Here is a 15,488-nt window from a genome sequence, read left to right as displayed (position 1 = left end):
AATTTCTTGTTTGGACAAAGAGAACGAATTGTCATTGAAATTACCAAGAATATAATATTTTTTAGGGTATAACATGTTTGGAAATCAGTGTAATTACTATATTCTGTGTTTAAATGTGAAGTTGTGGTTACGTATAAATTCATGTTGTTATATTTGGCAAAATAGTTGGTGATTACACAGTACTCACTCACGGGGCTAATTGGAGTGTAATTGAAATGTCTCAATTTTCTCTAATTATATGATAATCATGTAATTTGTACATCCAGCCAAATAAACCAAATTGAATAGTTAACTTGAATTACACTGAAATCCAATTACAAAATGATTTTCAAAAGACCCTACAATAGTAATCTTCCATCAACTTGACTGAGAAGACAGACAAACCTCCCACCAAATTAAAAAACCGATAATTCCAAGTTTCCAATGACTTTGGAGGAAAATTGTCAAGATTGAAAAGAAATGGGTTGTGTCTTCATCTTGTTGACACCAAAGTTTTTGATCTTCAAAATCCTTAGTAGCCAAGTTAGGGTTCCAGAGAAAGCATAGGCCACTCATATTTCAGACGACATCAGTCACATAGTTGTGAAGTTCCTCAAGTTCTGCAATTAGTTGGCTTTACTCGAACCCTAAATTTTCTCCAAAGCCCTACTGATTGGTTCTTGGAAATATTGAAGAGAGATAAAGATTGCCTCCTGTTGATGAAGATGAAGAAAAATGCACCATTAGCACATTTTGATACAGATGTTTCATGAGTAACTGACATATGCAGAAAACTGATACTACCTCGGTTCGAATTGTTCGGCTTCCCTGGTGTGGACATGTGTTCAAATATGAGTGAAATATTTCACTCGCATCTTTTACCTACCAATGAGGACAATAAATCTTCAAACTTCCTATCGAATGTGCAACTATAAATTACCAAACTCTCAAGACAACATTACCTTTAAATTCATATCCTCTTCAATGCACTCTTCTAACCCAGCAAGTCCACCAAAAGCAATTAATAGATGCCTACCAAATCAGACACACACAATCACAATGTGAACCAAAGAAAGGGATTTTTGAAACCAAACATGAAACATTTAGATGTGCAAGAAATATTTATACACAGTTTTAATCACATCTGCCAATGAAATGCAGCACTTACAGATTCAGCAAAACAAACTTAGTTACAACTGAAATTGGAAACATACCTAAAGGTAGGTATAACGAGATCAGATGATTTAGTAACTGAACCATGCTCTGAGGTTCCAATCAAATGATCATAGCCTCCCTACGAATTAATAAAATAAGCCGATCAAGAAATGATGTATTCTTAAGGTTAGTATCTATCTACAGTTCACTGGCAAATTGAGTCAATGCACAATACCTTATATGGGCATTCCCTGAATACTGAACTTATATTGGAAGCATATCTCACTTTGTAACCCCAATATGTGTTTGCTTCTTCCCTGGGCTTAGATGATGAAACAATTTGACGAACTGAATCTACGAAAGAAAAACAAGCAACTAAATTCGCTGGGATCGTACTAAACAGAATTATTGTAAATTAGAAAAACAAGATCACAAGTCTATACACAGTTTGAAATCTTTAAGACAGCTTTGCAAGGCTAAAATTAGTTATTTACCAGCATCCAGATTCCGATCAGTTCCCATAGCCACGGTAACCCTCGTTCCAGGATTGAGTACTTGATCAATAACGAAATTCTGCATATTTAGCACTGTGTCCATAAAAACAGATCTATTGAAGACTTTCTTGTTAGAGTTTTTTGTTTTAATTCAAAAATCCAATGTGGGAATATTGAATAAGCTACATAAGAAACAAAGTAGGAGCAAAAGGGACTGGGGGACAATCTTAATATCTCATATGCTGATGGAAAGTAAAATTATGGTAGATGAAATTAAGGGACAAGTAACATTAGGTGCTTACTGTTTACACAGAAGAAGTAGTGACAATGCCATACATACAAAGAGGAGATTACAAAAAATAGCAATAATAATAAAATAAACAAAGGATGAAGCTTTCAATAATTAAGAGAGCCATTGAAGATGGCAATACCTTATTTAAACCAACATCAACTAGTGTTCCCGACGAGTTTGGAGCTCTTTCTTTAAGTGTGACACCTATGAATTTACAACAAAGCATCATGTATCATAAGCCATAACATTTCCAGTTGATCATAAGGAAATTTGTAAACAACATGACCTCAACTACAAACTGAACTTTCCTCATAGAAAATAAGCATACCTTCACGAAAGGGACCCCATTCGTGTTTGCGCAGATGATGTGGCGCATCAAGCGGGGGCAACAGACCCTGCAAAATGCAAGCAAGAGACAACCTTTGTTCACCCCATGAACAACAATAAATGAACACTGAACACTAAACAACAATGGCAGAAACAAAAATAAAACTTTGAAGCAATTGAGCATTTGGGTTCTCTCTTACCACAAATCTTAAGCTACTGTGCATAGGGAATAAAGCTTTTCTCAGATACTGAGGGGTTTCGAGGTACTTCAAGATTCTTATAAGAAAATCTGCACCACTTTCATTCTCATCCGAGTTATCTGGATTTGTATAGTAGCTAGAATTATTTTCAGAGTTACTCTTGTTGTCAAATATTACCACCTGCATAGTAATCATACTTATCAATTTTTCACTCACCATAAATTCCAACAGCATATATACTAATTCCAACAAATCCATTCTAAAATTAATCATCTTTTCTGCTCAATAAGCAATAAAATATCAGATGGAATAACTAATACAGAAATGAAACCTCGTCAATTCGAAAAATAGTTGCGGCACGAGCAATCTGACCAGCCAACTGCGGTTTGAGGGAAAAAAGAGAGAAAGAAAATCACCATAACGAACAGAAATATTCGAATTAATATATTCCCAGAAACTAAACAGAAACAGGAAAAGGAATACTCCATACTCGGGTGGCGAGTTCGTAGGACTGTGTGTTGTCTATTATAGAACCCGGCAAGGCTATGGTGACTGTAGGTATGTCCTTGGGTTTGAGCCCTTCTTCTTGCTTATCCCTTTTCTTCTTTTTCTTCTTTTGGTAAGAATCTCCATTGGGAAGCTCGACCTGCTTAGCTTCAGTTTTTTCTTCTTCATCAACTTCTGCTTCTCGTCTATTCTTCTTCCCCATTGTCAAGGGTTTTGCGAGTTGGAAGGTGCCCTCTGCCTCAGGGTTTTTCTTTTCTACTCTCTCTCCCTTAAGAATATTTAAGCATAAATACCATAGTTTTTAGTTTTATACAGGTAAATACTATATCTTTTTTTTTTTTACAAATTAAATACTTTAAGTTACATTTTCATTACTTCCGTCACTATGTCACCTTAAAAAAATGAAGTATAGTCTTCTACTATTCTCATCCCCTATCTTAGCCCTTTTTTAGTTTTCTTCTTCCGTTCTTTTTATTTGTCCTCTGATTTTTTTCGTGATCCCTTTCTTTTCTTTCTATTTGTGTGTTGTGTCTTTCTTTTTCTTGTGTGTCTCGTTTGTTTTTCTTTCCCCGTCTTTGCCTTGTTTTCTCTCCTATGTTGGCTTATTTGTTCCTTTTATTTTAGGGCTTTGGCTGACCTTTTGTTTATTGTGTTGGCATTTTCGAGCTTTTCTTTTCTTTTGTCTCTATCCCCTCCTTTTTGTTGGTTACCTTTTCCTCCCACTGCTTTATTGTCTTCCTTGTGGGTCTTGAAGCTATGATTTGTTGGTAAGGTTGCTTTTGTTATATTTTTTTTTCTCGTGCAGTGAATTAGTTAGTGGTTGTTTAGGTGGTTGGTAGTTTTGTTTGTTTGTTTGTTGTTTTGGTAATGGAGTTAGTTAATGCCTCCAACGTGTGCAACAAGGGTAGGTGTGTTCCCTTTAATGATGCCATTATATCTTTGACCCCTTGTGATACCTCTATCAAAATTCTAACTAGCCTTTGTCTGTACAGGAAAAAGGTGGCTCCTATGATGGTGGATGAACGTTCGATGAAAGATTTTGTGGCTACTGTTTGGAAATGCCTGATTGTTGTGGTTAAATTTGCTGAAGACTCTATGAACCTTAACTGTTTTAACTTTGGTTTTGAACATGATGAGGATAGAGTTTGGGCTCTGGAGAATGGTCCATGGTGTGTTAAAGGTTATACTTTGGTTCTCCAAGCTTGAACCTCGAGTGATGCAGGCGTGATCTCGCTTGGTTCTCTTCGTCTTTGGTTTTAGATTCATCTTCTCCCTCATGAGTATTTCTCCACTGCTAATGGAAAATCCCTGGGAGCCCTTGCTTGTAAGGTAATAGTGGTTGAGTTGGATGAGGATAATCATGCAACTTAGGCCAAATGGCTCAAAGTTCAGGTTAAGATCGATATTGCTAAACCACTCTTCTCAAGATGTTTCTTTAACCTATGAAATGGTGTTAGAAGATGGTTACAGTTCAAATATGAGAAAATAGGAATATTATGCTTTCATTATGGCTGGCTGAGGCATCAACGATGTGGTTGTACTCTATCCTCCCCAGACACGGTGTTGAACAGTTTTGGGATCCCTTTTCCCATATTCGGACCATGGTTATTTGCTTCTTTTCCCTATGTGGATGTCTTTTCTGGTGAAAAGATTGTTCCTTCTCAGGATTTTTCCTTGAATGTCTGTGGCGAAACCCAAGTTGATTTCTTCGTCGCCGGTGACAGTTGAGTGTGTATCTGGGACGATTAACCTTAGGGTTCCTTCCTCTAAGCCTCTGTGTGCTTCAAGGCAAACGTTGACAACGACTACAGGGCTCCGTACTAGTCCTCGTACGGGTTGCCTGACGGTTTGGAGGGCCAAAAACTCATTTAGCATGCGTGAAACACCCATTGTCGTCTCTGGTAATGGTGTTGGGTTTTCAAATTTAGAGCGAAAAAAGCCTTCTAATGAGTTGCCTAATTTAGAGAAGACCATTTTGAACCTTGAAGAAAATGATTCAGAGATTTTGAATCCATGTGATGACATGGCTTTTGCTAATGGTACGGGTCGGGGGTTGTTTGTTGTTGGGCCTGGTCCTTCTCGTGGTGGGCATTATGTTGTTGGAAAGGATTTTATTGGGCTGAAGGCCTTGGACATACTGGATGGATTTAAAACTAGTTCATTTTTTGGGCAAGAGGTTAATTTTCAATTAGATGAAGGTAGTGCACGATCTAATTTTTTTAGGCACAAGAAACCGTTTTACAAGAATTAAAAAAGTTTGGTGAGATGGACTTTTATGAGATTCGAGCCTTAGGAGGTGATATTAGAGCCAAAGCTACTTCCAATCTGAATAAAAGAGAACTACACCTCTTAAGGAAAGGAAGGTCCCATAAGCCTCTTCTTCCTTATGTTTTAAACCTTTGAAGATCCTTTGACAACACCCAAGTGTTGTTCGTAATTTCTAATGGGACAAAAATGATAAGAGTCGCGATGCAAAGACTGCTATTGAAGTTTGCTCGGATAATGAGTCGATCTCTGCTAGCCACAATGTCCATTTTGTTGAATGGGAGATGCGAGCAGGTTGAATGACGTGAGCATTCATGGGACTGATGCGGTTTTGATTGAAGATATTGGGCTCGTGTGTCGTCTCAGGTTGGTACCCTTGTGGAGGAGCATGGATTGCATCCTCCACAAGAGCCATGAGAGGTGTGGCTCGGAACTGTAGAGGGTTGGGGTAGAACTTTACAGTTTGTGAGCTAAAGTCCCTAGTTTGGCCGTGCATTCTAATTTCATCTTTCTAACTGAGCTTAAAGTTGATGCTACTCTCGTGGTATGTATTCTTAATTCACTTCATTTTTATTTTAATATTTTTGTGCCTGCTGTTTTGGTGTTGCAAGAGGTATTATTTTGACCTGGAAATATGGTTTTATTTTTGAAAGTATTTCTTACTCCCGTAATCAAATCTTTGGTCTGGTTTATTCGAACCCTCCCTCCCAGCCTTGGCTCCTCACTTGTGTTAATTGTCCCTTGTACTTTCATGCGAAGAAGAATTTTTAGTCAAAGGTTATGATGTTGGGTGATATGTTTGGTTGCCCGTGGTTGCTAATTGGTGATACTAATTTTGTGCTTAATATTTTTGAAAGAGAAGGTTTTAAGGGAAGAGACTAGTTTTTACCCTTTATATCCAATTTGGTGGAGTCTCGAGGTCTAATTAATTTGTCTATCCAAGGGGATAAGATGACTTGAAATAACTATTGCTCTGGTAAGGGCCACATTAAGTCAGCCTTAGACAAGGGGCTAGTTAATGTTGGTTGGATCAACTTATTCCTAAAAGGTGTTTTGTGTTCTTCCCAAAAGAGAAATTCTAATCATAGGCCCCTGTGTTTATACTTGGGTAGCTTCAAATGTCAAATTTAAAAGGAGTTTCAAGTTTGAAGAAGGATGGGCTCGGGATGAAAGGAGTAAATTGGTTGTTGCCCATGCCTGGAACTCGGTGGTTCAGTTTTGGCCCCCGCTAGAATTTTTAAGAAAATTAGGGCTACTTGAGTTGCTCTTTTACAATGGAATAGATCTCAATTTCCTAATCTTGACACTGCCATAAAAGAGCTGGAACAGAAGCTTGACTATTCGTAAAAGTTACCTGCTGGCACACGAGATTGGAAGGAGGAGAGTGAAATTCGGTGGTCGCTTAATGAGTCTTTAGAAAGAAAAGAATTATATTGGAAACAGGGACCCAAACCCGAATCGGGACCCGAGACCCGGACGCGGACCCAGACTCGGACTCAGACCCAGACTGGGACCGGGACCGAGACCCGGGACCCAAACCTGGTCTGGGACTCCGACCCCGGACCCGGACCTAGACACAGACCCAGGCTGAGATTGGGACCTGGGACCCAAACCCAGACGGGGACCTGAGACCTGGGACTAGATCGAGACCCGAGACCCAGATCGAGACTCAAGACTCGGGACTTGGACCCGGACCTGGATCAGAGACAGGGACCCGGACCGAGACCCGGACCGAGACTGGGACCTAAGACCTGAGACCAGGACCAGGACCCGGACCTGGACCTAAACCTAGACCTGACTTGGTCTCGAACCCAGATCGAGACCCAGAACCGGACTCGAGACCCAAGACCATGACCAGACCCGGGACCTGAGACCGAGATTGGGACCCAGACTCGGATCTAGACCCAAACTTGGACCCGAATCGAGACCCGAACCAAAACTTAGGACACTGATTCGAACCCAAACTAGGACCCAAACCCAAAATTGGACCCGAACCTGACCCGTAGTTGTTGTTGGGGTAGAGTTTATTGAAAATATATTATCTTTACACAATCTATTAATACATGTCAATATCAAACATATTATTTGTATTAAATAATACTAATACAAAATTAAAATAGATATAAAATTATAAATTAATATTAAAATTCTTAAAAAAAAAAAGAGTCGGTTCGGATCAGATCCGATCCGAATAAGTCGGGTCAGATCAAATCTGATCCGAATAAGTCGGGTCGGATATGATCCGATTCGAGTATCTGATCTAGCGGTCGGGGCGGGATGGGACAGATCCTTACAATACATGATCTAGATCAAGTCGGTGTTGGGTTTTATGCCCTAAATAAAACTCATTTCAATATAATCAGATTTACTTATTAATATAGATCAGATTTAACATTTAATGTTGCATGGTTCACATGATTTATTTCATGATTATATGTACACAATGTATGAATTCGTCTGAAACCCTTTTCACATACTTGATCCTGTTTATTGTGCTGTCAACACATTGGAAAGTAAACATGACTATGTGAATAAAGTTTCCTAGATTTATCAGACACAGGGTTTTACTGATATGATAATCTACAACAGAGTTTACTTGCATTTGGAGAAGTGCTATGTTCTTTCCAGAGCATTGGTTAAAGTAAAGCTCAGGTTGGATGCATGGAGTATGCATCGGAAGGGACCAATATTGAACTTTGACTTAGATTTATTAAACTTACCGTAATATCTATTCAAGTCAATATCGCCTAGTTGATCCTAGATCAAATGATCTTAATCCTGTTATGATTAGGCTCAATCTCAAGAGGTTATTCGTGTTCTTTGATTTGTTAGTTAAGCCTACTTTTGGGTCAGGGTGATACGTACATTTTGGGCTCGTTTGGAACGCCGTATTAGATCGTATTGTATTGTATTGTATTGTATTGTATTAAATTGTATATTATGCAATATTTTTATGTAAAACTATATGTGGTATTAACTTTTATGGACACCTAAATATATAATATTTTAGTATAAATTAAAATTTAACGTAGTATTATATAAAAATATGATATATAATCCAATTCAATATAATACAATACAATACAATGCGACCTAATACGACGTTCCAAACGAGTCCTTTGGGAACACGGTAGTGCAATTGAGTGGGAGCGCTAACATAAACATGGAATCTATAGCTTCTATCTGGCGAATAGTAAGTAAAGGATGATCTCCTTCGAGCTTGACCAAACGAAAATAAATGGTGGAGATCTCATTTCACATAAGCTGAAATATCATTTATACAGGGTTAAGTGTTTTAAGGATTAAATACATTGTAGGGTGTAACGGTAATCTAATCCCTTTACAGTGTAGATCATTCATATAGAGGATCAATGATCAAATTAGGATTATAACAATAGATAACTAATGATGTGTCTACATGGTGGAACATATAGAGCATTCTATATACTGAGAGTGCAATTCTAAGTTTTATGCGTGGATTCAACGAAGAATTAATAAGTCAGTGAATTTAGGTTAATAAATTCTTGATCTACTTATTGGAAGCTCGGTTATATAGACCCATGGTCCCCGCACTAGTTGAGATAATATTGCTTGTAAGACTCATATAATTGGTTTTGATTAATCAATTATAATTCTCAAATTAGACTATGTCTATTTGTGAATTTTTCACTAAGTAAGGGCGAAATTGTAAAGAAAGAGTTTTAGGGGCATATTTGTTAATTATGATACTTTGTATGGTTCAATTAATAAATATGATAAATGACAATATTATTTAATAATTATTTATAGTTATTAAATAGTTAGAATTGGCATTTAAATGGTGGAATTAGAAAATTGGCGTTTTTGAGAAAATCAGATGCAGTAAAGATAAAACTGCAAAATTGCAAAAAGTGAGGCCCAAATCCACTTTGTATGGCCGACCACTTTTGTAGGGAATTTAAACAGATATTTTCATTATTTTAATGCCAAATAATTCAAACCTAACCCTAGTAGAATGCTATAAATAGATAGTGAAGGCTTCAGGAAATTTACACTTAAATTTTCTATTTTTCCTTCAAAGAAAAACCTGAGCCTTCTCTCTCCCTATCTGGCCGACCACTCCCTCTCTCTTTCTTCTTCATTGAAATTTCGAAATTCTTAGTGTGAGAATAGTGCCCACACACAGCAAGTGATACCTCAATCATAGTGAGGAAGATCGTGAAGAAAGACTTTCAGCAAGAAGAAGGAGTTTCAGCACTAAAGAATCAGAGAAAGAGATCTAGGTTCAGATATTGATAATGCTCTGCTACAGAAAGGAATCAAGGGCTAGATATCTGAACGGAAGGAGTCATATTATTCTGCTGCACCCAATGTAAGGTTTACTAAACTTTATATGTGTTTATTTCATCGTTTTAGAAAGTTCATATTTAGGGTGTTAATCAACATACTTGTGAGTAGATCTAAGATCTTGGTAAAATAATTTCCAACAGTCGGATCATAGCCGGATCAGATCTGACCTGACCCATTTACACTCCTAGAACAGAGGCCCAACGCCCAGGTTGACACTTGGGCCTGGCTCATCGCCCAAGTTGACATTTTGTCAACCTGGGCCATTTCAATGATTTTTTCAGAGAACTCTTCAAGGCATATTCTCCATTTTCAACAAAGATTAAGATCAACTATTTTCAAGGACTAAACAGAACTTCTAGGAGGCCAAAAGTGAGACCCAACACCCAGGTTGACATATTATCAACCTAGACCAGTTCTAATCAGTTTCTCTAAACAATGTTTCAGACATTTTTTCTGTCATCTGAATTAAAAAAGATAAAAAAAAACTTGGGGAGAAAACTATAAACCCGAGAGCCTGGAAACTGAGCCCATTGCCCAGGTTGACCTGGTGCTGGCTTAGCGCCCAAGTTGACAACCAACTTGGTGCACTGGTTTTGATTATTCAAATGCCAATTTTGTTCCAAGCATTCTCTCCGAAATGGTCAAAAACAGGATAGGAGACCTGGTCCTCAAGTTCTAGAATCTTGGAAGTATTAAAGGGACATCCTAGGAGCCCCGAAATGAGCACCCAATGCCCAAGTTGACATATGGCCTGATGCCCTAGGTTCTGCTTATCCGATTATGATTCCATCTCGATTGTTCATCTAGCTATTCATAATGACTAAGATGTTGGGTTTTATGCCCTAAATAAAACTCCATTTCAATGTAATCTATATTATTCAACATCAATAAAGAAACAAAAGTATTTTTCATTCATTTGTGTATGTTTTGGTTCATCTTATCAATTGCTTGTCTATTTGATTTATAAATTCATCTGAAACCCTTTTCACATACTTGATCCTGTTTATTGTGTTCTCAACACATTGGAAAGTAAACATGACTATGTGAATAAAGATTCCTAGATTTATCAGACACAGGGTTTTACTGATATGATAATCTACAACAGAGTTTACTTGCATTTGGAGAAATGCTATGTTCTTTCCAGAGCATTGGTTAAAGTAAAGCTCAGGTTGGATGCATGGAGTATGCATCGGAAGGGACCGATATTGAACTTTGACTTAGATTTATTAAACTTACCGTAATATCTATTCAAGTCAATATCGCCTAGTTGATCCTAGATCAAATGATCTTAATCCTGTTATGATTAGGCTCAATCTCAAGAGGTTATTCGTGTTCTTTGATTTGTTAGTTAAGCTTACTTTTGGGTCAGGGTGATATGAACATTTTGGGAACACGGTAGTGCAATTGAGAGCGCTAACATAAACATGGAATCTATAGCTTCTATCTGGCGAATAGTAAGTAAAGGATGATCTCCTTCAAGCTTGACCAAACGAAAATAAATGGTGGAGTACTCATTTCACATAAGCTGAAATATCATTTATACGAGGTTAAGTGTTTTAAGGATAAAATACATTGTAGGGTGTAACGGTAATCTAATCCCTTTACAATGTAGATCATTCATATAGAGGATCATTGATCAAATTAGGATTATAACAATGGATAACTAATGATGTGTCTACATGGTGGAACATATAGAGCATTCTATATACTGAGAGTGCAATTCTAAGTTCTATGCTTGGATTCAACGAAGAATTAATAAGTCAGTGAATTTAGGTTATAAATTCTTGATCTGCTTATTGGAAGCTCGGTTATATAGACCCATGGTCCCCCCACTAGTTGAGATAATATTACTTGTAAGACTCATTTAATTGGTTTTGATTAATCAATTATAATTCTCAAACTAGACTATGTCTATTTGTGAATTTTTCACTAAGTAAGGGCGAAATTGTAAAGAAAGAGTTTTTAGGGCATATTTGTTAATTATGATACTTTGTATGGTTCAATTAATAAATATGATAAATGACAATATTATTTAATAATTATTTATAGTTATTAAATAGTTAGAATTGGCATTTAAATGGTTGAATTTGAAAATTGGCGTTGTTGAGAAAATGAGATGCAGAAATGATAAAACTGCAAAATTGCAAAAAGTGAGGCCCAAATCCACATTGCCTAGGCCGGCCACTTTTATAGGTTTTTTCATCTGATATTTTTATTATTTTAATGCCAAATAATTCAAACCTAACCCTAGTGGAATGCTATAAATAGATAGTGAAGGCTTCAGGAAAATTACACTTTTACTTCTGATTTCCTTCAGAGAAAAACCTGAGCCTTCTCTCTCTAACCTAGCCGCCACCAATACTCTCTTCTTCCCTCTTTAATTTCGAACCTCTTAGTGATAGAGTAGTGCCCACACACAGCAAGTGATACCTCAATCATAGTGAGGAAGATCGTGAAGAAAGACATTCAACAAGGAGTTTCAGCTCTAAAGAAGGAGAGAAAGAGATCCAGGTTCAGATCTTGATAATACTCTGCGACAGAAAGGATACAAGGGTTAGAGATCTGAACGGAAGGAGACATTTTATTCCGCTGCACCCAATGTAAGGTTTCTCATACTTTATATGTGTTTATTTCATAATCGTTTTAGAAGTTCATATTTAGGGTGTTAATCAACATACTTGTGAGTAGATCTAAGATCCTGGTAAAATAATTTCCAACATAAGAGCCATGAAGTTAGAGAAGTCGAATTCACAACTTCACATTTCTCATTTATGACATGATAAACTACTCAAAAATGGGAGTTCCGAGTCTCCCATTTCTGTAGAACAGCAACATCTCCGGGAACTGGTGACTCGCTTTGCCAGAACATAGAAATGGACTAGGTGATGTCAAAATATCACTTAGACATCAAAAAATACATCCCCATAATATTTTTCCACTCGCCCAACGTCCAGGTTGACAGGCTTTGGATGTCAACCTGGGCACTGGGATGTCAACATGCGCGTTGGGCCTAGAACATTATTTAGTTTAACGACAATAATTCACTCAATATTGATCCAATTGACGCAATTCAACTTGCATTTCGAAGCTACTTCAATAATCAATCAAGTCGTGTCTCACACTTCAATCGCAATTCTAAAGTTATCGATCTCAAAACCCCAAGGGAGTTATGGAAATAAGCTTCGGCTTACCCGAAGCGGGTCTTGCCGCCGCGACCCGAGCTCAGAAAATTAACCATCAACCTCAGAAGTTAATTTTGACCATAATTTTGACCGTTAGCTCATCATCTATGGTCAAAATTAACCAATTTAGATCTTTTCATATTTTGGATTTTTTTTTTTTCTATTTTCAAGAACCTCCTTCACCTATAAAATGAGAGCTCCTCTAGCTTATTTTTCACATTTAAAAAACTACCCATAAGGTCAGAACATCTCTCTCTAGAAATTAGAGCTAAAACACTTAGCCATTTTTCTTTAATATCATCTCATGAGAAATTAAAACTCGAAGTAGACGTAGTTCTATTACTACCGCGATACAAGGAGTGAGCTACTATAAATTATTATGTCTCTCTTTATTTATATTTAACAAATATTTCATTCTTGCCAATCTAGCAAGTGTGTGTGGCTTGGAAATCTCTGTCTAAATTTCTGAGTCAACATTATTTAATAAATTTTTTTATTGAAAAATACTTAACAAAAAAACACATTTTTTTTTTATGTTTTCTTTACAGTTTAACAAATTTTAAAATTATATAATAATTTTTTATTGAAAATATATGAGTGGACCATTAATATGCCGACACGTGTCAACTTAGTATATTTTAATAGAATTTAACGAACTGGTAATGCCGAAAGTATCGTAACGTAATTTTAGGTATTTAATTCGCTAAAAGAAAAAATATGTGGTATATAAATGCATAATATCTAAAATATCAAGTATTTATGTGCAAATACCCCTATGTTAGAACATAATTTAGCAGAAAAATAGTGACGGAAATAACACAAATATAATTTAAAGAATCAAATCCGTTGAAAAAAAATGTCATATTTAATTGTATAAAACTTGCACTAAAAAAAGTGTATAAAACTAAAAACTTATTTATTTATGCCGCAAATATTATAGGATAAATACATATTTTCTAAAAGTATTTTAAATGAATTATTAAGACATTAAAAAAAAAAAAAATTAGAGTGAGCATAACCAATTAGGTCAATGCAGATTACATTAGTAAACTAATCTTTCTTAGCCTATTTTAGCTAGTCAAACTAATTTTTGAGTTGCAACTTGTTATGTTGCAAATATCAGTCTAACTACTTGCATTTCGAAGCTACTTCAATACTCTATCAAGTCGTGTCTCACACTTCAATTACAATTCTAAAGTTATCAATCTCAAAACCTCCAAGGGAGTTATGGAAATAAGCTTCAGCTTACTCGAAATTAATTTTGACCGTTAGCTCATCATCTACGGTCAAAATTAACCAATTTAGATCTTTTCGTATTTTGATTTTTTTTTTTTTAATTTTCAAGAACCTCCTTCATTTGTAAAATGAGAGCTCCTCTAGCTTATTTTTCACATTCAGAAAACTACCCAAAAGGTCAGAACATCTCTCTCTAGAAATTAGAGCTAAAACACTTAGCCATTTTTCTTTAATACTATCTCGTGAGAAATTAAAACTCGAAGTAGACGTAGCTTCATTACTATCGCGATATAGGGTGTGAATTACTATAAATTATTGTGTCTCTCTTTATTTATACTTAACAAATATTTCATTCTCGCCAATCTAGCGAGTGAGTGTAGCTTGGAAATCTCTGTCTAAATTTTTGAGTCAACATTATTTAATAAGTTTTTTATTGAAAAATACTTAACAAAAAAATACATTTTTTTTAATGTTTTCTTTACAGTTTAACAAATTTTAAAATTATTTAATAATTTTTTATTGAGAATATATGAGTGGACCATTAATATGTTGACACGTGTCAACTTAGTCTATTTTAATAGAATTTAATGAACTAGTAATGCCAAAAGTATCGTAAACGTAACTTTAAGTATTTAATCCGCTAAAAGAAAAAACATGTGGTATATAAATGCATAAAATTTAAAATATCAACTATTTATGTGCAAATACCCCTATGTTAGAATATGATTTAACAGATAAGTAGTGACGGAAGTAACAGAAATGTAACTTAAAGAATTAAATCCGTTGAAAAAAAAAATATGTCATATTTAAGTGTATAAAACTAAAAACTTATAATATTTATGCCGCAAATATTATAGGATAAATACATATTTTTTAAAAATATTTTAAATGAATTATTAAGACATTTTTTGTTTTAAAAAAAAAAGTAGAGTGAGCATAACCAATTAGGTCAATGCAGATTACATTAGTAAACTAATCTTTTTTAGCATATTTTAGCAAGTCGAACTAATCTTTGAGTTGCTACTTGTTATGTTGCAAATATCAGTCTAACTACTAATACTATTATAATTTTTCTAACTCAACCAGTAAGGTTTGACTGATTATACGTTTCTTTCAGTGGTGCGTTTTTTTTTTATTCAAATTGGTGTAATTACGACGCTTTATCTATATTTTATTTGCCTATTCTTAGGTTATTCCAAGTTCTTCGTTGGTGACAAAAATATTGATTTGATGAGAATTGAGAAAGACAAGCATGAACTTTTCAAAGAAATATAAATATTTGGATCAAATCCTTTAGAGGTGTGGTCTCTTTCTTTCTCTCAAACCCAACATTTTCTTTTTCATTCAGATACAGATTACCCAAAAGAATCTCAGACAAAGGCCTTTTTTTTTAAGATGGCAAGAAAATGAAAGGGGCTGGTGGTGTATTATTGAAATTGATTATCAGAAATGGAAGCCACATAACTCTAACAAATTCCAAGGCAAGAGAGGGCTACCTAATCTAAATTTTAACAACGGTTCA

General features: G+C 35.6%; 1 protein-coding gene across 1 annotated transcript; it reads right to left on the bottom strand.

The window, feature by feature from the left end:
• Positions 1-205: 205 nt before the first annotated feature.
• Positions 206-3,306, bottom strand: LOC115722962 (uncharacterized). The gene is made up of 11 exons (XM_030652355.2): positions 2,938-3,306; positions 2,779-2,826; positions 2,448-2,627; positions 2,249-2,315; positions 2,060-2,124; positions 1,629-1,707; positions 1,370-1,488; positions 1,194-1,273; positions 942-1,011; positions 784-861; positions 206-692 (listed from the first exon to the last, which is right to left on the bottom strand). Exons 1-11 carry the CDS (start codon positions 3,154-3,156, stop codon positions 627-629), a joined length of 1,071 nt encoding a protein of 356 aa, XP_030508215.2. The 5' UTR covers positions 3,157-3,306; the 3' UTR covers positions 206-626.
• Positions 3,307-15,488: the final 12,182 nt, after the last annotated feature.

Source organism: Cannabis sativa, chromosome 9 (genome assembly GCF_029168945.1).
Source record: "Cannabis sativa cultivar Pink pepper isolate KNU-18-1 chromosome 9, ASM2916894v1, whole genome shotgun sequence".
Lineage (NCBI taxonomy): Eukaryota > Viridiplantae > Streptophyta > Magnoliopsida > Rosales > Cannabaceae > Cannabis > Cannabis sativa.
Note: the sequence above shows the minus strand (reverse complement) of the source record. Positions and strands in the feature narration are given on the sequence as shown.

Excerpts from the sequence above, each read along its gene's own strand:
- LOC115722962 (XM_030652355.2), bottom strand. The coding sequence starts at position 3,156 with ATGGGGAAGAAGAATAGACGAGAAGCAGAAGTTGATGAAGAAGAAAAA. Across the intron at positions 2,316-2,447 it reads ACAGTAGCTTAAGATTTGTG|GGTCTGTTGCCCCCGCTTGA; the intron begins GTAAGAGAGAAC and ends TGCATTTTGCAG. Across the intron at positions 693-783 it reads GCCGAACAATTCGAACCGAG|GAGGCAATCTTTATCTCTCT; the intron begins GTAGTATCAGTT and ends CTTCATCAACAG.